The 21,396-nt window shown below is 47.5% G+C and overlaps 1 protein-coding gene across 4 annotated transcripts in view; it reads right to left on the bottom strand.

The window, feature by feature from the left end:
* Window positions 1-21,396, bottom strand: part of ENOSF1 (enolase superfamily member 1) — a 30,645-nt gene that overhangs the window by 3,127 nt on the left and 6,122 nt on the right. The window contains exons 3-13 of one of the 4 annotated variants that reach the window (XM_045527897.1): window positions 16,056-16,171; window positions 14,288-14,374; window positions 13,916-13,942; window positions 11,432-11,504; window positions 11,277-11,315; window positions 10,738-10,820; window positions 9,027-9,061; window positions 6,606-6,693; window positions 4,722-4,856; window positions 1,019-1,060; window positions 79-208 (exon numbers count right to left, since the gene is read on the bottom strand). In XM_045527897.1, coding sequence (XP_045383853.1) covers window positions 79-208; window positions 1,019-1,060; window positions 4,722-4,856; window positions 6,606-6,693; window positions 9,027-9,061; window positions 10,738-10,820; window positions 11,277-11,315; window positions 11,432-11,504; window positions 13,916-13,942; window positions 14,288-14,374; window positions 16,056-16,171 — 855 coding nt within the window. Of the gene's footprint in view, window positions 1-78; window positions 209-311; window positions 1,061-4,721; window positions 4,857-6,605; window positions 6,694-9,026; window positions 9,062-10,737; window positions 10,821-11,276; window positions 11,316-11,431; window positions 11,505-13,915; window positions 13,943-14,287; window positions 14,375-16,055; window positions 16,172-21,396 lie in introns of those variants that run through there. The other 3 variants (XR_006729301.1, XM_045527898.1, XM_045527899.1) reach the window with 3 other exon arrangements.

Here is a 21,396-nt window from a genome sequence, read left to right as displayed (position 1 = left end):
CCATCGAGGGATCCCCGGGCGCCCGTCCGACGGGCGGAGAAAGGGAGGTCCGGTCTGCGGCCTCCGTGGCGCCCTTACTTCCAAACTTTTTGGCCATCAGTAACACTGAGAGGTTTTCATTGACACTTCCCAGTCTGCAGCTGTCAATCTGGAGGAACTGCAGGGCGTTCGCCTGTAGGAGTTGCTTAAATATCACTCTATTGTGGCACTAGAAATAGAATTGAAAATAACACAAACAGAATCGTCAGCCTTGGCCTTCAGGCTGTCTAACGCCAGCTCGATGCAGCAGTTCCACACCGCTCATAACTCACCAGGGGCCCTTGGGGAGCCCAGCCTGCGTCTCTCCTTCGTTCTCACTGGGCATGGGGTGAGCTCGGCTGCTGCGGGCGGGGACCCTGTGCTCACTTTCCTACAAATTCACTAATGCCACACTGCGAGTCAGGTATAGTCACACCAGCTGGCCATTTATTAAGGAATAACTCACATCCATAGGCAAGAGGGAGATGAAGTGGAGCATCAGGATGAAATACGGTGACAGCGATAAGCAGGTGGCTGTCAGATGACAGAACGGAACCATGGCACCGTAGTGTTGCTCCTTTTTTGGGGAAAACAGAATCTGTCCCTCATGCTGCTTTGCTCGTGGGCTGACTGCAGCAGGTTTTGGCAGCTCTTGCTAAGCTTAGTTTGTAAGCACAAAAAGTGAACATAATCATGTTTATTCCATTTGAAAGCTGGCTTTCTTACAACCATCTTCTGCCCTCGTGATAGCAACTTTAACTTGCTGCCTTGTCAATCTTGATTAGATACTTTGAAAAAGATCCATGACCTTAGTCATATGAACTGGAAAAGAAGCCATAAACTTTTGACTGTATCTGACTCCAGACTTTAATGAAGTGCTGTGAAATGACCCATTTTCTAAGATGATGAAAACTTCCCAACTCAGGTGACGGAGGCTAATGTATGACTGTGTCCTCAGTCTGTGGTCAGCGTGTACTGACCCCGAGGAGGTGTCACTTACCTGCTCTCCTGTGGCAACGCCAATTCCTAACGGGACCAATGCCTACAAAATAGAAGGCAGCCTGGCGTTATCTTCCTAAGTTTTGAACTACAACTCCTAATGTTTAAAAATATTTATAGCTGAAGAAGAAAACGTCCCTGCTGTTGAGCCATGTGAAGTTTCAAGACTGGCAGAAGGACATCAAGGGAGATGTGTGTACGTGGGAGGGCCGTGGGTATCCACAGAAAAAGGCAAGCGCTGCCCAGACACCGCCACCAGCCCCCTCCTGAGCATGGCTCTGCGGACCAGCAGTGTCCTGGCCTGTGCTCGGTCTGGGCCCCTCCCCTGCCCAGGCCACCTTCCTGTGGGCCACCACTCCCTTTATTCCCTCGTCTCCCTGATAAACCTCCTTTAGTGGCTATTCTAGAACCCCTTCCTTTGTCAATTCTAAAACCCTCTCCCTTCCAGCTCAGTGGGTGGCTTTAGAGCCTACTTTGCAGGTTCTGCTGAGACCACGGCCCACCTGGAGAGCGCCTCACCTGGTGAGGTGCCGGACTGTCCACCTGGACACAGCTCTGCTGCTCTCTGTCCTCTCACCTGGCCCTGAAGGCCACCTCACTCACTACCACCTGGTCTAGCCAACCCCCTCCAGCCTCTACTGGGACTGTGACTCTGCAGTTACTCTCCTCAGACATCTTTTTGGGCAAGTCACACATGTGCCACCCAGAGCCTCGACCTCCTCATCTGCAGGTCTCAGTTTGAGCAGATGGTCTCCAAGGTACCTTTTCACACTCATATTTTATGCTTCCTGAAATTTCTACTTTAAGTACCCAGGGTGCTTTATCTCAGAGGAGAGAGGGAGAAGAGGAGGAGGAGGTGGAGGAAGGGCCATTTGACTTACTCATTCCACTATTTTAAAGCTTATAGGTTTCTGGCACTGACTAGGTACAAACTTTGTTCTTCCTGATATTTCCTGAATCTGCTCCATTCGAGCTGTCCTCTCCCTCCATCTGTCCCAGATGACTGGAAAAGCTTCCTGGCTCCCACCTGTCTCAGTTTCTTCCTTGCCCTTCCTTGTTCCCCACCACATGCTGCTATGATCAAATCTTCTGAAATCCCAGCCGTCGCCATGCCAGTCCCTCACATGAGACCCTGCAGTGGCTCACTGTGTTCGGGTGCTCGCTCTGAGCGCAGGGACCCCACACTGTGGCCCTGTGCCAGCCTTTCCGACACTTGGGCATGCCCCCTGCATTCCCTCGGGCATCTCCACCGGCCCTGCCATCTCCACAGGGGCCTCCCTTCCTCAGATGCCTGCTGGGGGGATGGCCTCCCCCATGTAAGCAAAGCCTGGGAGGGTTAAAGCCTGGAAAAGCTTCTGAGGACACTCTCCAGGTGGACAGAGGTCAGGTCTAGTTGGGGGCCTGCTGGCATTCAGCAGGGCAGCCGCCCTGCAAGGACCCCGAGGAGAATAGGCAGGTGGTACTCAAGAAAGAAAGTCTTGTCCACCCATCAGAAGGGTTGGGTTCTGTTTAAACAAAGAAGGCTGTGGGTGCTTGTGGTTCCTGTCACCTCCCTCACCTGTGGCTCAGCTTTCCTTCAGCGCCAGCTCTGGGCTCCCACCACGGGGCCGACCAGTCCCAGCCCACACTCTGTTCCCGTCCATGGACTCTTTCCCACTGCACTCGCCACTTGGCGCCTGGCACAGGAGCCCGCCCGTATCTCAGCTTCTCTCCCTGGCGAGGCTGTGAAGTGGGACAGGAGGGCGTTGCTTACATCGGCTTTGGTAGAGTGTCTGACATGGGGTAGATCATGTGCAAGAAACAGAGAACTGGCCTCTGAGCCCCGTACCTCACACCCAGTAGGACCCTTGAGTTTATGCAGGTGTCCCTCCTAGAACCTGGGACTAAGACTCCGCCATCAGAGGTAAGTTTTTAAGATCAACACACAACAGGCCGGGCGCGGTGGCTCATGCCTGTAATCCTAGCACTCTGGGAGGCCGAGGTGGGAGGATCGCTCGAGGTCAGGAGTTCAACACCAGCCTGAGCAAGAGCGAGACCCCGTCTCTACTAAAAAAATAGAAAGAAATTATCTGGACAAATAAAAATATATGGAAAAAATTAGCTGGGCATGGTGGCACATGCCTGTAGTCCCAGCTACTTGGGAGGCTGAGGCAGAAGGATTGCCTGAGCCCAGGAGTTTGAGGTTGCTGTGAGCTAGGCTGACACGGCACTCTAGTAAGGGCAAAAAGAGTGAGACTCTGTCTCCAAACAAAACAAAACAAAACAAAAACACACACAAAAGACGCGAGTACAGTTATGCAAAGGCACCTCAGAAAAAAAATGTTCCCAGGCAGGCAGGGCTCGACCATAAGCCAGATGAACAGAGTCATGCATCTATTAACGATGGGGGTTCGTTGTACACCTGCACTGCACACGTCCGGGGTGTTACGGTATGAATACTGTGGGCGATTGTAACACAGGGTAAGTATTTGTGTATCTAAACATATTTAAACATAGAAAAGGTAACGTGTTGCACTGTGACATTGCAATAGCTATGACGTCACTAGGAGATAGGAATTTTCCAGCTCCATTATAATCTTATGGGACACTGTGGTATAACTCAGTCCTTCGCTGACTGAACGTCGTTATGCAGCACGTGACCGTCCTAACCCAGTTAGTGTGTAGAGGGAAAGGGTTATTAGATGACAATACAAAGGGTGCTTCAGAGGCAAACATTGGCCAGGCCTGTGCCCACGGGGGAAGGATGAGGCTTTAAGACTCTACACATCTGGGGCCAGAAACGGGTGTAAAGAGCTTAAAGATGGACGTTTTGGGCCATCACAGTCTGATACTGTTGCATATTCAAATCCCATAACCAATCCCTGCCCTGACTTCTCACTCATCCAGCAGCCTGACTTTCTACGGCTTCTCATGCAGCTTGCTCTGGTCAGAAGTGATAGTTCTCTTTATAAATTAACCAACTGGCATTCTGGCCTTGTGGATGAGCGCTGTAAACCGGAGTAATGAGAGTCTGCCCCCGGGATGCTGAATGTTTCTCAGATGTTCTGACATATCAGGTTCTTTTTAAACCAGGAGGAGAGAGACAGCCCTGATTACAGTGGCTGTGTCTTCAGGGCTCTTGGGAAAACAGGCTGCCTGTCTGGGGGAGGCCCAACCTTGACATTAGTTAAGCAAACTTTTTCTTCCAAGTCATCCAGAGAAATCTACACTCTTTGTTTCATTCTGGGTAAACGAAGTATTTTAGTATCAGTCACGTGATTTCTACATTTATTATACAAAGTATGGGAACTGTGTCTATTAACCTTCAAATTGCTGGTAGCCTTTTAATTTTTGGCAACTTACTTTCTCTAAAACAAACAGAAATAAGAAGGATGTACAAGCTGAAGTTGATGGAAGAATGCCAGGTCTGTAACTCCCACACTTGTCACACATTACAATTTTTTTTTTTTAGACAGAGTATTGCTTTGTCGCCCAGTGTCGAATGCAGTGGCATCACTGTAGCTCACTGCAACCTCAAACTCCAGAGCTCAAGCAATCCTCCTGTCTCAGCCTCCCAGAATGCTAGGATTACAGGCGTGAGCCACCCACGCATTACAATTATTGCAGCTAGCTCATCAGGAAATATAAAAGGGAACAAGCAAAAACATTTTAGGATCTGTCACCAACACTCTGGAAAACTAAACAAAAAAAGGCAGCAGTTCTACCTTGGAAATGGCAGCATACCCCAGAATGTCATCGGGGGAGGTTGGCTCCTCAATCCACAATGGCTTGAACTCGGCCAGCTTGGACATCCACTCCACCGCCTCGGGCACATCCCAGCGTTGGTTGGCATCCATCATCTGCAAGGAGAGGCCCTTCATGGTGAGGTATGCGGCTCCCAGGGAGAAGGTGCTGTGGCTCAGTGCCACCCACTGCTGAGTAAGGCTCCCCTAACATTTCCTCTGCTGAAGCCCCACAGGCAGCGTGAACAAAAGGAGACAAAGAGCAGCCTGGGGCTTCTGTCTTTTGGAGGAGATGAGAATTGTTTGCAGAGCTGCTGAATGTGCAGAAGTGCCCTGGGCAGCCCAAGAAGGGCTCTGACCCCATCTGCCTTTTTTTTTTTTTTGAGACAGAGTCTCGCTGTGTTGCCCGGGCTAGAGTGAGTGCCATGGCGTCGGCCTAGCTCACAGCAACCTCAAACTCCTGGGCTTAAACGATCCTACTGCCTCAGCCTCCCAAGTTGCTGGGACTACAGGCATGCGCCACCATGCCCAGCTAATTTTTTCTATATGTATATTTTAGTTGGCCAGATAATTTCTTTCTATTTTTAGTAGAGACGGGGTCTGGCTCTTGCTCAGGCTGGTCTCAAACTCCTGAGCTCAAACATTCCACCCGCCACGGCCTCCCAGAGTGCTAGGATTACAGGCGTGAGCCACCGCGCCTGGCTCCCCATCTGCCTTTAAATGTCACCCAAACACATGTGTTTTGCAGTGTTGGTTCTGTGTGTAGGAACTGTTTTTTATCACATGCTGAACCATTATGCACAGTCAACCCTAAGTTTGTTTAATAGTCATTTATTGGCCATTGCCCACTATGTGGCTGGCACAATAAGTTACCCAAACTTTACCATTAACAAAGCACCTGCTCCGCTGGGCACCTCATGAATTTTGCCCGATTTGTTATTTATAATAACTCCATGAGGCAGTTCATATTAAGCCATTTTACAAATGAGAAAACTGACATGTAGAGAAGTTAACTTACTCAAGAACAACAAGTCAACAGGGAGTTCGAGTCCAGTCCTCTCTTGTCCCAGGCCCTGGCTCCCCCCTCCTAGAAGCCAGGTTGGTTCTGGCTGTGCTGGCTTAAGAGAGAGCCCCTCCACCCCCGACCTCATCACACTTGGATCAGACGGACACAGACTTCGAAATCTCCATAGAACGTGCCAGGTGGTAAGAGCTCCCTCACATGACGCTATGAGAACCAGGGGACAGTATATTCAGGATAAGTGTTTATCATAAGTTGTTTGGATGAGGATGACCTCATAAAACAAAAGCAGCATTAATTCATGTACAAATAATGGAACTTCTGATCCTAGGTCAAGGACCTCAAACTTCTATTTTAATTTATGAAAACAAGCCCATAAAACTTCATAAAAATATCTTGTGAGTTTCTTTTATGAAAGTGTTTTACACATAATAAAAACTGTTTTGTAAAAATACCAAGTCAGGAAAGACTGATCGTCACGTGTCTCTGGGCCACAGTCCCACGTGTCTGCAGCAGTCGCTCCCGGACACCCGCCCACCTGAGGTGGGAGGGAGATGAAATGATTGACACACCAGGGCCCCAATGGGAGGCCAGTTTGCTCAGGGGCACCCGAGTTAGCAAGAAGGACTGATCCCTAACCCTAGTCTTATTTAACTACTTTTGCAGAATTAAAAAATTTACAACTATTAGTACCCTCAGTTTTTTTTAAGAGTTCACCTACTGCAAGAGCATAGAGCTGTACTTCCTCTGACAATAAGTCTGTAACCCGTGCTTGAAAGGAGTTGTATTTTGGGCCGGGGCCGAGGCTTCTGGAATATTTCTCGGTGGTGTGGGAGGATATTTACCAAAGTTTTCTCTGGTCCAATCATGTCTCTGATGAGTCGGCACCTCCGCACGTCGTCCTGCACGTCAGCGCCAACCTTCACTTTAAACCTATGAAACACGTTTGTTCGGGTTCAGCCCCGGCCCTGCCTCGGCAGGCACCTGGATTTTCTGCACAAGCGGCCGTCTCTAGCTCACAGACCTCGTTTCCTAGTGGCCTTTTGCTCTTTTTCTCAATCTTCAGACAAGTCACTTGAAAATCAACCTGTGAACTTTCTCTCTTTCCTCAGTGGCCGGGCGGTGACTCTCAACCACCTGCAGACTTGCAGGAACTGGAGAGAGCAGTGAGATTAAAACAACTCGCTGCCGGGCGCGGTGGCTCACGCCTGTAATCCCAGCCCTCTGGGAGGCCGAGGCGGGAGGATCGCTCGAGGTCAGGAGTTCGAGACCAGCCTGAACGAGACCCCGTCTCTACTAAAAATAGAAATAAATTATCTGGACAACTAAAATATATATATAGAAAAAACTAGCCGGGCATGGTGGCGCATGCCTGTAGTCCCAGCTACTCGGGAGGCTGAGGCAGTAGGATTGCTTAAGGCTGACGCCATGGCACTCACTCTAGCCCGGGCAACAAAGTGAGACTCTGTCTCAAAAACAAACAAACAACTCACTGAGTTTTTGCCGAGCCATAAAAAGTAAGTAAGTACAAAAAAGCCACAGTCAGAATTGAACAGGGGCTGATAAGGGTGCCAAGTGAGCCACCCCCAACAGCCTGGTTGATAAAGTGTCTACATTTGTACGGCCCTTACACGGGGGCTGTATGAGAGCAAGGCCACAGAAATGGTCTGTTTCCCACGGTGCAGGGGCCTGAGGCTGGGGCGGGAAAGTGACTTGGTCACACAGCGAAGGAGCAGCAGGGTGCAGCTTGAGCCTCTGTGACACCACCTCTGGCCACTTGCAGGGAGCTCTTTAGTCTGTTTTGATGTCCAGCTATTCTCTTGGGATGTGGGCCCAGGCTTCCTGTCCTGGGAGGCCCTGGAAATCTCTCCACAGCCTTTTCAGACTCACCAGATACAGTGTTCCAGTCTCCCCTGGTACGCAGAGGGAGGGCAGGAAGCCAGCACTTTCTGAACATCTGCTCTGAATCCTGCCTGTGCTGCTCCTTGTCAGTTATGGCAACTTTGAGGAAAACCATGAGTTAATATTACTTCTATTCGTGGAGAGAAACTGAGGTTCAGAGAGGTTTAGCAATTTGCCCATGATCACACAGCGAGTGCTTGCAGGGGATGAGAAAAGGCAAGATTTGATTCCAGTTCTATGAGATGCCAAAGCCTCTTTCCACTACTTTAGGCTGCCTCCTTCAAGTGCTCACTCCCAGCCAGACACGGTGGCCACACCTGTAATCCTAGCACTTTGGGAGGCCAAGGAGGATCACTTGAGCCCAGGAGTTTGAGGCTGCAGTGAGCTATGATGATGCCACTGCACTCTAACCTGGGAGACAGAGCAAGACCCTGTCTCAAAAAAAAAAAAATTCTCACTCTTCAATCCCTTATTTAGCTGAGTCATTGTTAAGAATTTGGTGCCTCTCAAACTTGAACGTGCATATAAATAACACAGGGATCTTGTTAAAATGCAGATTCCCAGGCAGCAGGTCTGGGGAGAAGCCTGAGACTGCACTTCTGACACACCCAGGTGATGCTGGCGCTCCCAGTCCACAGACCACCCTGAGTGGCAGGAGGCTCGGTGACCAGACTGGCTGCAAGTCAGGTAGGAACCCTGGTGATGTATCGCAGGCAACGTGCCACCTTGAACTGCTCTGCTGGACTCATGGTGACTGACTCAAGAGAGAAGATGGTCCTCTGTGTCCTGCACTGCGGCATGATCTGGGGTCACTGACAATTGTGGCTCATTCAGAGGAAGATCCTAGGACACCGGGGTCTCCAACCACACCCGAGAGATGGAGCGCAGATGGTCAGGCTGGGGCGAGGGAGGAGGAGCCTGGCTCTTGGTCACTCCATGGAGTAGAGCTGGGATCAGTGGCTGGAAGTTACATGGAAGCCAAGCATTCCCCAAATTAAAGACCTAACACTTAGAGCCCTCAAACAACAGAAAGTGCTCCACAAAGCTAAGCTCGCTGCCCCTGCAGATGTCCAAGCAGAAGCTGAATCAAGGCTTGTTACTGACAGTCAAGGGTGGATTTCTATTCCAGATGGGTGCTTGAAACCTCCAAGGTCTCTTTCCACTCTGATGCCCTGGAATTCTAACTAGGACTCGCACCTGGTCTGTAGAGAGAGAGCTGGCCTGGGAGGAAACGTCTTGTATGCGCCCCACGTGCCTGGCTGATTCCGGCCTCATCAGTGCCCTTTGCCCCCCGCCTCCCGTCCACTGAGTCTCTCCTGCTGCTAACAGGGAAGCCAAGGCCACTATCACCACGGGTGACTTACCTGGTCCAGCCATCCTTCAGCGCCTCCTGGCAGAGCTGCGGGGAGAGGAGCACAGACAACATCACACACGGGACAGCTCCCCAGGGTCTGACCATGATGTCAGTCGTTTTTTTGATCGGAGTTTCACAACCATTATGCTCAGAGCATAAACCAGAGGAACAACTACATGCTGTTGAAATTAACAACAGAAACAGCTTGGCCAGTAGAGCGTAACTTTTTCTACTTATAGGGTGACTTTCTTTCCTCATCTCTATGGGAACCACTTCTGTAATTGTCACAACACTCCTGGAGGGGAATGTAGCGTTAACATCCCTCTTTTTAAAGCTAGAATATTCTGTGGTTCCCGTAGAACCACAGAATGGATGTAAGAGTAACAAGCAGAAGCCAGCCTTTCTCTCCTCCCTCTCCGTCTCTTTCCTTCTCCTGTCTCCTTCTTTCTCTCTCCCCATCTCCTGCTTTCTGAGCTCCAGGCGAGTACAGCACGATGAGGAAGAGATCCACCGTGTGCTGACTGCAGGCCCTATGCCCGCCATGGTGCTCTGAGCATCACATAACTTACAGCGTTTATTTGAATCCTCAAAACTACCCCAGGAGATAGGAATTACTTCCCCATTTCACAGTGAGGAAACTGAGGCTCGGCACGGTTAAGTGACTTGTACAATGTTACATAGCTGGCTCTGCCTGGGAGTCAAATCCTAGGCTGTCACCTTCCAGAGCCCAAGGTGGAACTAAGTCACAGAGTTCCCGTGTCCACAAGGTGAACAGCTTTGCTTTTGCTCATGCAGAAACACTTTCAGAATCAGGCCTTGGATCCAAACTGATTAGAAAGGCTAATAAGAAAACATTAAAGCCTGTGTGACATAAGACTAAATATGTATTTGGTCTCTGCCCTGCCCCCATTTCCTGGCACACAGCTCCTAAAAACCTTGGCATTTCCTGAGTGATGAATGTCTTTTGTACGAGAATGAGACGACCCTCCTGAAGGCCCCTCGGTAGCTTCCAGATGGGGGCTGGTCACCAGAAAGACCAAGCCATGACTGCAGACTGCAGGTTGGCAATTTTAGCCCCGTCCTCAGACCTCGGGTTGGGAGGGGACAGGGGGTGAAGGTTGAGTTGACCACCAGTGGCCGTGATTTAATCAGTCGTGCCTACGTCATGAAGCACCCATGACAACCCAAGGCTTCGGGGCTGGTGAACCTGTGGACGGTGTTGGGAGGGCGGCGTACCTGGAGGGGACAGGAAAGCTCCGCACCCCTCCCCATGCATCGCCCTACATCTCTTCCATTCGGCTGTCCCTAAGTTGTACCCCTTATAACAAACGGGTAAACACACGTGAAGTGTTTCCCTGAGGTCTGTGAGCTACGCTAGCGAATGACTGAACTCCAAGGAGGGCTTGTGGGAATCTCCAGGCTACAGCCGCTTGGTCAGAAGCACAGGTCCCGACCTTGCCACTGGTGCCTGACGGCGCAGTCCTGGGGGACTGAGCCCCTAACCTGTGGGGTCTGATGCTAGCTCTAGGTAGACAGTGTCAGAATTGAGTGAACAGGACCCCCAGGTGGTATCTACAGAAAACTGGAGAATTAGCTGTGTGGGACAAAACCACACGTATCTGGTGTCAGCAGTGAAGTACTGAGTACAGCAGCAGTGTGAGTGCGGAAGGGAAGACCGTCTTCTGTTCAGCCTCTCCACGAAACCAGGTCCCAATGCCCACCTGCTTCAACGTGTCATCTGAGTAGCCCAGCCAGGCACACGACGTCGTGTAGGCAGGGTAGCCGCCTGTCAGCATGTGCTCCTCTGTGAAAACACGACACTCGTGGGCAGTTTGCACTTTCCAGGGACCTTCAGGATCAGAACTGCCTGCAGCCAAGCCGCTGCCGTGGAGAACCCGGCTGTTCTCCTGACATGCACCCAGCCACCAGCCCAGCCCCTGACCACACTCACAGTCATGGAAATTCTGAGGTTGTCAAACCCGGGTGACTAGGACACCCTCTCCACTGTCCCCCTCCCCGAGGGCCCTCCTGGATCCTACAGTGTAACCCTCAAGCCAAACTTCCTGTGGCAGTGGCTAAAGCAAACTCTGCAGTCAGAGGTCACACCCAGGACGCTTCATCCCACAACCTGAATGTCTGTCTGAGGGCCCAGGTGCCCGGCACAGGGCGCTGGGGATGACAATGTGCACCCCCAAGGACAGGGATACTCAAACGTGGACAACATTAGCAAAACAAGGAAGAACATCTTCTCACAACCCACCTCTTTCTTTTTTACCAACTTGACCTTTCTGCAGTATTTCTGGAAAAGATAAAAAGCATCACTCACCCTTTCTGACGACAAAGCGCGCCATCACTGTGTGCGCACAGCAGTATGGACCAGAAAGCTCCCAGTTCCGTCGCTTAAGCACAACTCACCGTAGGCATCCTCCTCAGTCAGGACGTCGGTGATGTACCTGAAATCTATGCAGGATACCAGCGTCCTGGGGTCCTGGCGGTGCGACAGGAGGGGAAAGGCCTGAGTCGACGCAGAGGCTGATTATGTTTCTGAGAAGCTGCTTCCCCTGATGCACGGGGCTCACCCTTTCCTGGAGGGGCCGTTGGGACTGTGTTAAGCTGTCTGATTCTGTCATTCCTCAGGGCAGAGTCCTCCCTCCTGCTGACCCCTCGCACACTCCTAGCCTGTCCTACTGCCATGGCTGCCCTAAGGAGGACCTGGCACCAGGCCAACACTCAGAGCGAGTTAAACGAGTAGGCAAGAAGGCCTGTGTCCCTCTGCACACCTGCTCCGCCCCTCAGGGCTGTCTGAGCTACAAGGGCAGAGGGCAGGACTGGCGCGGCTCAGCTGCGCAGGGAAGAGGCTGTTCTCTGCGCCAGGCCACCCAGGGCAGCCGTGGGCCTACCGCTCACTGGCAGCATGGCCTGGGGCCACTTCCTCTCCTGCCAAACGGGGATAATGGGTTTCCCTGACAGGAATGGAGCCGATGATCCCGGAGTGAACCAGCCCACCAGGCTGACATCTCTGCTGGGACTGGAAACAAGACCTCTCCCCACCCTGACACAACAGTCGGCTAGAAAATAACTGGTAGCTCCTTTCCCACTAATGTCTTATGCTGCCAGGAATACTCTACTATAGCTGTCAAAAGTCTTCCTTTTTTTTTTTTTGAGACAGGGTCTTGCTCTGTTGCCTGGGCTGGAGTACAGTGGTGTCATCACAGCTCACAGCAACCTCAAACTCCTCGGTTCAAGTGATCCTCCTGGCTCAGCCTCCCTAGAAGCTGGGGCTATAGCTGTGTGCCACAATTTCTGGGTAATTTTTCTATTGTTTTGTAGAGACAGGCTCTCACTACATTGTTCAGGCTGGTCTCCAACTCTTGGGCTCAAGTGAAACTCCTGCCTCGGCCTCCCAAAGTGCTGGGATTACAGGTGTGGGCCACTGTGCTCAGCCTGTCAAAAGTCTTAAACGCTCTTTCAATCCTGACATTCTGCTTCTTTTAAGAGTGTTGGAGGCTGGGCATGGTGGCTCACGCCTGTAATCCTAGCACTCTGGGAGGCCAAGGTGGGAGGATCGCTTGAGGTCAGGAGTTCGAGACCAGCCTGAGCAAGAGCGAGACCCCGTCTCTACTAAAAATAGAAAGAAATTATTTGGCCAACTATAAAAATATATAGAAAAAATTAGCCGGGCATGGTGGCGCATGCCTGTAGTCCCAGCTGCTCGGGAGGCTGAGGCAGTAGGATTGCTTGAGCCCAGGAGTTTGAGGTTGCTGTGAGCTAGGCTGACGCCATGGCACTCACTCTAGCCCGGGCAACAGAGCGAGACTCTGTCTCAAAAAAATAAAAAAAAAAAAAAAAAGTGTTGGCATTGAAACAGGGAACAGAATCCCCAAAACAGGAAGTCCACAGGTGGGATCCCTGGCACCTTTCTGGTGGCCCTCAGATCACTCCCTTTTGGTGGCCACCTCCTGCACGTCTGTGAACAGCTCATTTTGAGCCTGGACAGCAGCTCAAGAGGTCCACATCCTTCTCCTTCAGATGGCCCCCAGGCCACCCTCAGCCACGCCAGAGAGACGACGTGACTTCACTGTCTTCACTGTCCTCCAGGGGAGGAGCGAGGTCTACTGGCCCAACGGTCTTCAAGGCCAAGGTGTTCTTTGTTTTTGCTTAATTTTGCTGCCAATTAATAACAAGGGCCTTCATTTGTGGACCACCAGGGGTTTGGCGACCATCCAAGACACCATGCTGAGGCAGCTGAAGCTCAGAGTGGGTAAGTCACATGCTCACGGTCACTCAGCTACTTAGTCGTGAAGCCCAGATTCAAGCCAGCTCTGCCCGGGTCTGAAGCTCACTACTCTTTAACTTGCTCTGAGTTTTCTCCTCCTCAGCAGCCAGGTGCTCGTCCCTGCTATAAATAGGCCAAGGGGAAAGAAGGTGGCCAAGTGCGTATCTTTAGAACTCAGTGTTAAGCTCTTTCCCTGCTGGAACCGTCTGGCAGGGACTGTAACCGTCTGAGCGTGCTTTTGGAGTCAGCGTGACCCGATGATATCTTAATAGTAACATCTTGCTTTCCAGAGTTTGTGAAGCACTTTTCTCATTTGGTCTTTAATTCTAGGAGGTTCTTAGAGAAGTTATGATGATTCTCTTTTCATATTAGGAATTTGCATCACGTGTTACAGATGGGGGAGGAGGTGTCCCACCGCACCACCTGCCTGAGCACAGCCATCTGTTCTAATATCAGGAAAGCAATATTGTATTTTACTGGGGTTTTTTTTTTTTTTTTGGTTTATTACCACTACAATGATCAATAGACAATCCTGAATATATTTACTGATTATCAAAAGGCAGGTAACCCATGAAATCCATTTCATTTACAGAAATAGTTGCAATATTAAACATTCTACTTACCATGTCCACAAGCAACTTCCAGAGAGGCTTGAATAAAAAAAAAAAAAAAAAAAAAGATTTGTAAAATGTATGTGTGAAGAACCCATTTTTCTCCTAACAGTAAATGAGCTAGTGACAAACTCTGGGTGTCAGACATCTGGCCCGGCCACCCGCCCTTGCTCTCAGGCTGTCTGTCCCTTCCACTGTCCCTCCTCCTTCTCCCGCGCCTACAATTTCCTAACTACTGCCAGTATCTTCCCAGGGAGAAAAAGTCAAAGCAATTCTTTGTATTTCCTTTTGGGGGCCTGGCGTGTGTTTGTCTGACGGCTGGTTACAGAGAAAGTCAGTGCCTGCTGCTCCCCCAGCCACAGGGGTGGCTGAGAGATGAGTCACCTTTCCCTCCTGCTTGGCCCACAGGTCCCACACCGCATTGAGAACGGCCGCAGTCGCCAGATGCACCACGCCTTTCTCTGGACCAATCTGGTTGGGAAGCAAAGCGCAACAACACATAGAAATGGAAAAGATAGTTAGATCTTCTAGCCAGGGACACATGTCAAGAATTAAAAGGCAGCAACAGAAACTGACCTAAAGGTTAGGGTTTTTAAAAACCAGTTTCTAACCTACACAAGAGTAGCAAAACTAGCAGGAAAAACTCCTGTCTTTTCCGCTATTTATATATATGTGTATAAATACACACACACACACACTTACTTCTTTTTTCTGAACCATTTGAAAGTAAAGTTGTGATATCATGCTCTTTTAACCCCAAATGCTTCAGTGTCTAGTTCCTAAAAATGAGGACATCCTCTTACATATCCATAGTACAATGACGGCATTCAGGGAATATAACATTGATAGAGCACTGCTATGTAAAAGACAGTCCATAATCAAATGTTGCCAATTTTCCCAATGATATAGTTTATATTACCCTAATCTGTCTCCCATCCAGGATCACGTACTGCATTGAATTGTCATGTCTCTTTAGTCTTTTTACCTAGAACAATTTTTCTTCTTTTTTTAAATGTAATTGACATTTCTAAAGAGTACAGGCAGTTGACTGTACAGCATCCTTCAATTTGGGTTGGTCGGAACTTCCTTCAGGATTAGATTCAGGTTATGCACTTTTTGGCATAAATACTACATAGATGATGATGTCATTTTGTTTTATTAATATCATTAGGGCTATTAACTTTTACCACTTAGGTAAGTTAGTGTCCATTTGCAGTCTCCACTGTGAGGTTACCATTTCCTTTTCTAAGTAGAAGTAACTATTGCCCCCAAATTTGAGCATCCATTGATGACTCCTGTCTCAATTAATTATAGCTGTGCTGGCTGCAATATGGTGATTTTCTAATATTATCATTCCCCTTATATTTATTAGTTTGTATTCTACTGTAATGATGGGCTTTCCATTCTTATTTATTGTCTGAATATACTTGTGGATTCTTATTTTATTCAATAGGTTATAAGCCACTACTATCGTATTTATTTTGATGCTTGAATTGTCCCAGATTCAGCTAGGAGGAACTTCTTCAAGGTGACACCTCTCAAGGCCAGTTTAACTTGCTTTGCAGAAAGTCAAAAATGAAATCTAAGGCAATATGGAAAGTGCATTTGCCTGTGCCCTCCTCTGCGCATGGACGGGAGGCCAAGCAGAGTCAGAGAAAGATACACCTGGTATCATAAGACAAAGGCAAAGTCCAGGTTTTTAGTGTTATTTCACTGTGTTAGAATCTTTTCTCTAGAACCTCACGTTTTCATGCCTTGAACTGACGGTTCAAATGCCAACCTACACACATAACAGGTGCTGTGGGCGTCCATCTTTTTAACTTTGCTCTTATGTTTCTCTCCCTAACAACCTCCCCCCACATCTCCAGTACTACTCACATTATCTCTGAACAAGGCTGTCCATTCAGTATTATCCACTAGACCACGTTTTCCAATTTAGGGAGTGAGAGATGAGGTCCTTACGAGCAGAGCGAGCTCTCAGGATCCAAACACAGCAGATTGAAGTCTTACAGACGGGAGCTGATCAGCTTAAAACACTGACGATCTAAATAGCTCAAGCTCTCATTTATCTGAATAAAATGTTTTACTTCAAAATTTTCTTAAACCTTAGTAATACTACTTATAAAAGCATTTTATAAAATAGGTCCCTTACCCATCTGAGCTGCCCATCACTTGTGAGCTGCCTGTAGAAGCCTCTGAAGTCACCAACAATGTCCCTGAGGTCCTTGTTAAGCACATGGTGGGCGAGGGCATTCACAGCACAGACAACTATTAAAAAAGGATTTAGTTCTTATGTTTGAATATGAAATCAATAAATTTAGACATGAAAACACCACAAACTAATGTGAAAATTTTATGAAAAAAATTTAAATGTAAAAGGTATATGCTTTTTAAAACTGCTCCAAATATGTCTTTTGTGGTTGTCCCAACAAATATCACACAAGTAGAATAGCTAATAATCCATATACTGAGCTAAATTTCCTGAGTAGAGGAAACACATTTTGATTAGTTGTCACTGAACAACCACCATTGATCTGCAAGTTTAAATAATGTTCCCAAATTATCTTCCTGTTCACTTTGTAAAGTGTTTGGACAATCAGATCAAAAGCCAACTCATGGTAGTTCATTGTTCCTAAGAAATAAGAAAACTGACTTTTTAAGAGACAGAGTCTTGCTCTGTCACCCAGACTGGAGCACAATCATAGCTCACTGCAACCTCGAACTCCTGGGCTCAAGTGATCCTCCTGCTTCAGCCTCTCAAAGCACTGGAATTACAGGCATGAGCCACCACACCCAGCCTTGATTTACAGAATTAAAAAGAGAAAAGAAGAGAAAAGAAATGCCTTTTCATTATTGACAAATATAGAAAATGCCATGAATTAACAACATAACACACTATTAAAGATTAAATGAGGCCTGTGTGGTGGCTCATGCCTATAATCCTAGCATGCTGGGAGGCCGAGGCTGGAAGATTGCTTTAAGTCAGGAGTTTGAGATCAGCCTGAGCAAGAGCAAGATCCGTCTCTACAAAAAATAGAAAAATTAGCCAGGTGTGGTGTGGCATGCCTGTAGTCAGTCCCAGGTACTTGGAAGGCTGAGGCAGGAGGATCGCTTGGGCCCAGGAGTGTGAGGTTGTAGTGAGCTACAATGATGCCACTGCACTCTATCCCTGGCCACAGAGTGAGACCCTATCTCAAAAAAAAAATTAATTAATTAAATTAAATGAATTACAATTAGCATAATACTTAAATATAAAATGTTAAAGTCCATGAAAACACTTTTCACAAACATTAAGTTTCTTACTATTGATTTACTTGTGATATACTACATTTTTCGTAAGTAGTTGGAAGGTTAAACTTAATTTGGGTCAGCATTACCATCAATTATTTCATTTTTGGTGCTTTACTTTAAAAGGCTTTATTGTGTTATTTAAGATGAAGAATAAGTAGCACACAGTATGGGAAAGACCCTTCGATCCTTTGGCCAAACTAAAAAACATCTAGTCTATGTGTATATGACCAAAATAATTAGATCAAGTCACTGACTTAGCTTCAAAGCAAATAATTTATTATAAAACGTTTTGATAAACTTGTTTGGTGTTGCTATTGCTTCAATAGTAAAATTTTTAGGTCATTTAATAGGATAGTTGCAGAGGTGTAATCAGATCCCAAGGGAAAGACATTCTGAAAGTAGAACCACATGCTCCTAGGGCAAGTGTGGCCTTTGCATGAGATAACTCTCAGATTGTGGACTTGCTATTGGATGTAGCATTTAGGGCTAAACCAGCCATTCCAGGTTCTCTAGGGCTTTTGTTAATGGGATATGCCATCATTCCATTCCATTCATTCATTCCCTAGAATTGTGAGGAGACAAAATCCTCTTCACTCCTTGATGGTCAAGCTCTTGTATTAAAGAAAACCTGCAGAGTAAGTCAGTGACTCATAGGAGTATGTTATTCTCTACATCAAACCTTGGTCTCTTGGATTCGATTGTTGATATAAATCCCTGACTGAAGCACACCTCTTGTTTGCATGACAATAACAAGTGCATTTAACAAAAGCTAAGGATGATCTCATCTTTTATGGCTCTAAGAGATGCGCAAGCAGCACTAATGTATTCATTCATCTATAGAATGTGGATTTTCCTTGCTCAACATGAGGCTGCTGTAAGAAGTTAACTAAAATGTGCTACACTCAATAGAAATTTGGGTTGTGGTGGTCTGACTCCAGTGTGGACAACAGGCCATTTCAGGTTTGCATGTGTGATAGGACGGGTGGGAAATTCATCTGGAAAAAACTGGCCCTTGAAGGCAGCTTCTTACTGATTAAATCCTCGAGTTTTCTCTTGTGACTCTATCTGCCCAGAGACCTGAGATCCCTGGCACCTTCCAGCACTGGAAGGACATTCAGTAAAGCCTCTGGATGACCTGGGGGTGTCTGAGCCTGAGTGGTGACATAAGCCCTTAAGGCTTTCTTTTTGGTCTACTTAAAAATTCTTCCTTTTTCACTTCTTTTTCTTTTCCTTTTTTTTTTTTTTAAATTAACTTGGTCTACATTGTACATGTCATTAAATGTGTCCAAACCCATAGAATGTACAACATCAAGAGTAAATCTATTGTTACCTATGGACTCTGGGTGATTATGACATGTCACTTGTAACCAGTGGTTCATTCTGTGGGAACGCTGATAGTGTGGGAGGCCGGGCGTGTTTGTGGACGGGGGTATATGGGAAATCTCTTTAACTTCCACTCTATTTTGCTGCAATGCTAAAACTGCTCTAAAAAATAAAGTGTTAAAAAATCCATAAAGAAAGAAGGAGAAAATGAATATTATGACAGTTAAGTAAATTTAACAAAAACATGAACTTAAAAAAAAAATACCCAACAAAAACCTAAATTGGATGCTGGGATCACAGGTGGGTGGGGACGGTAGGCCCTGGGGTGGGGAGGGGAGGCCCTGCTTGCTGAGGGCTTGTGGGACCCCCAGGGCATGCTGGGAACATGGCTGGGCTTGTGGGAACAACAATAACAAAAAAAAACCTACATTGGTCTATTCTATACATTTTCTTTTCTTTCTTTTCTTTTTTTTAATACAGAGTCTCACTCTGTTGCCCGGGCTAGAGTGCCGTGGCATCAGCCTACCTCACAGCAACCTCAAACTCCTGGGCTCAAGCAATCCTCCTGCCTCAGCCTCCCAAGTAGCTGGGACTACAGGCATGTGCCACCATGTCCAGCTAGTTTTTTCTATATATATTTTCAGTTGTCCAGATAATTTCTATTTTTAGTAGAGACGGGGGTCTCGCTCTTGCTCAGGCTGGTCTCGAACTCCTGACCTCGAGCGATCCTCCCGCCTCGGCCTCCCAGAGTGCTAGGATTACAGGCGTGAGCCACCGTGCCTGGGGCATTCTACACATTTTCTATACATTTAAAAAACAACCTTCTCTCTCTCCCTCTCTCTCTCACACACACACACACACACACACACACACACACACACACACACACACACACACACACGAGCACTCTCTCCACAGCAGGGAAGAGAGCACTATTTTTCTCTTTTCTTTTTTTTTTGGATCATAAAAGAATGATTAGGTAAGTAAGCTAATAAAGGCCATAGGAGAACCAGGACGAGCTAATGGAATTTTTCATCTTTAGCACGAGTGCCAAGTAACACATTTAGTGAGACTGCAATGAGTCACCTGAAATATGTAACAAGGTTACAGCTAAAATGGGTCCTGTCATGTTGTGGTCTGAAAAAGGCGGAAGCCAACATCATTATCACACAAGGGCCATTTATTAAAGTGATGAAGAGATGGATATTGATTTGCCCCTGCCGGAGTTGTCCACCAGGACAGCTGGGTGGGGCTGGGAGAGAAGGAGGGTCAGTAAAGGCCCCAAGTCCTGAGCTCAGCTACCATCCCAGAAGAGTTTCTTGTCTGTCTCAGTGGTCAGGGTCCTTCTATGTGTGCCCAAGTCAGCAAAGTTCAAAGTCTTGGCTGTTAACAGATAGTGGTTCCAATGGCCTATCCTGTAATATATTTTGTAAGTTCCCTGAGTTTTATGCCACCTTTGAGGGCCATGCTGTAGGGTTCGCAGTAAGGGGAAAGGCAGCAGCTTCATAAAGTACTCAACTTACAACCAGGGGACAATTAAAGTCGCAGAATAGGCTGAAACACAGCTCACAAATCTATCTTGGTTGGCGGTTACTACTTTGGGGAAAACTTTAACAGTAAATTATTGACTTAATGGGGGGGAAGGCAGGAGGGACTGAATCATAGCCTGGTCTCCTCCATCTGCCTGATAAATTTCTATTTATTCTTCGAGACTCACCTCAAAGCACTACCACTGCTCTGAAACCTTCTCTGAGATTCCTGGACAGAGTGAAGAAATCCCTTTTCTCTGTGTAACTTGTACAGACTTTTTAAAAACAGTAATTCTCACACTGCACTATGATCATTTCTTTCTTTCTTTTTTTTCTGAGACAGAGTCTCTCTCTGTTGCCCGGGCTAGAGTGAGTGTCGTGGTGTCAGCCTAGCTCACAGCAACCTCAAACTCCTGGGCTCAAGCGATCCTACTGCCTCAGCCTCCCAAGTAGCTGGGACTACAGGCATGCGCCACCATGCCCGGCTAATTTTTTCTATATATATTTTTAGCTGTCCATATAATTTCTTTCTATTTTTAGTAGAGACGGGGTCTCGAACTCCTGAGCTCAAATGATCCACCCACCTCGGCCTCCCAGAATGTGATCATTTCTTTTATGTCTGTTTCCCCATTAAGTTTGCATGTTCCTTGTATGGGGGATTCTGTCTTCTATACCTCTCTCTCTTTTTAAAATTACTTCGCCGGGTGCCCAGCAGAGCACCTGAGACACAGGAACACTCAAGAGATGTCTGTGAAGGACTGACTTGGTGCACGACCGACCATCAGAGCTGGAACAGCAGCCACCGTGGTGGTATCCAGTGAAAGTTCAAGAAAGGTTCCCTTGTCATTCACACACACACTTACACTTCTTCTATCTGCTCGACAATATTAAAATCTCTCAGTTGGGCAAGACTTTTATTCTACAACTAGCGAGAGGGCAAATATCCATGGGAGAGGTCTGTCTCCCGTCATCAGCAAAATTAGAGAATCTGTGTCTCTCCTTCCCAGAAACCTACTCTTCAATCTATCATCATCTGGCTTCGGCCCCTAATGATTTATTAAAATTGATCTGGCAAAGGTCACCTTTATGGACTTCTTGAAGTCTGAACCATGTGCATGTCGTATGTATTCAAAAAAAGTTGCATTTAAAAGTTCTGAAGAGAAAGTGCTTCAGGCAGTCAGGAGGTTCTGCTGTGACTTGCTAAGTAGCTGTCTGGGCTTCAGTTTCCTTACCTCTAAAAATGAGGGAGCCCAAGAGCACCACTGAGATCTCACCCAGCTCTGAGAAAGGTTACATCATATTCAGTCTCTTCAGTTTAAGAAAATAGGAAAAAGAAAAAAGAACGACTTA

This window comes from Lemur catta, chromosome 16, assembly GCF_020740605.2.
Source record: "Lemur catta isolate mLemCat1 chromosome 16, mLemCat1.pri, whole genome shotgun sequence".
Lineage (NCBI taxonomy): Eukaryota > Metazoa > Chordata > Mammalia > Primates > Lemuridae > Lemur > Lemur catta.
Note: the sequence above shows the minus strand (reverse complement) of the source record. Positions and strands in the feature narration are given on the sequence as shown.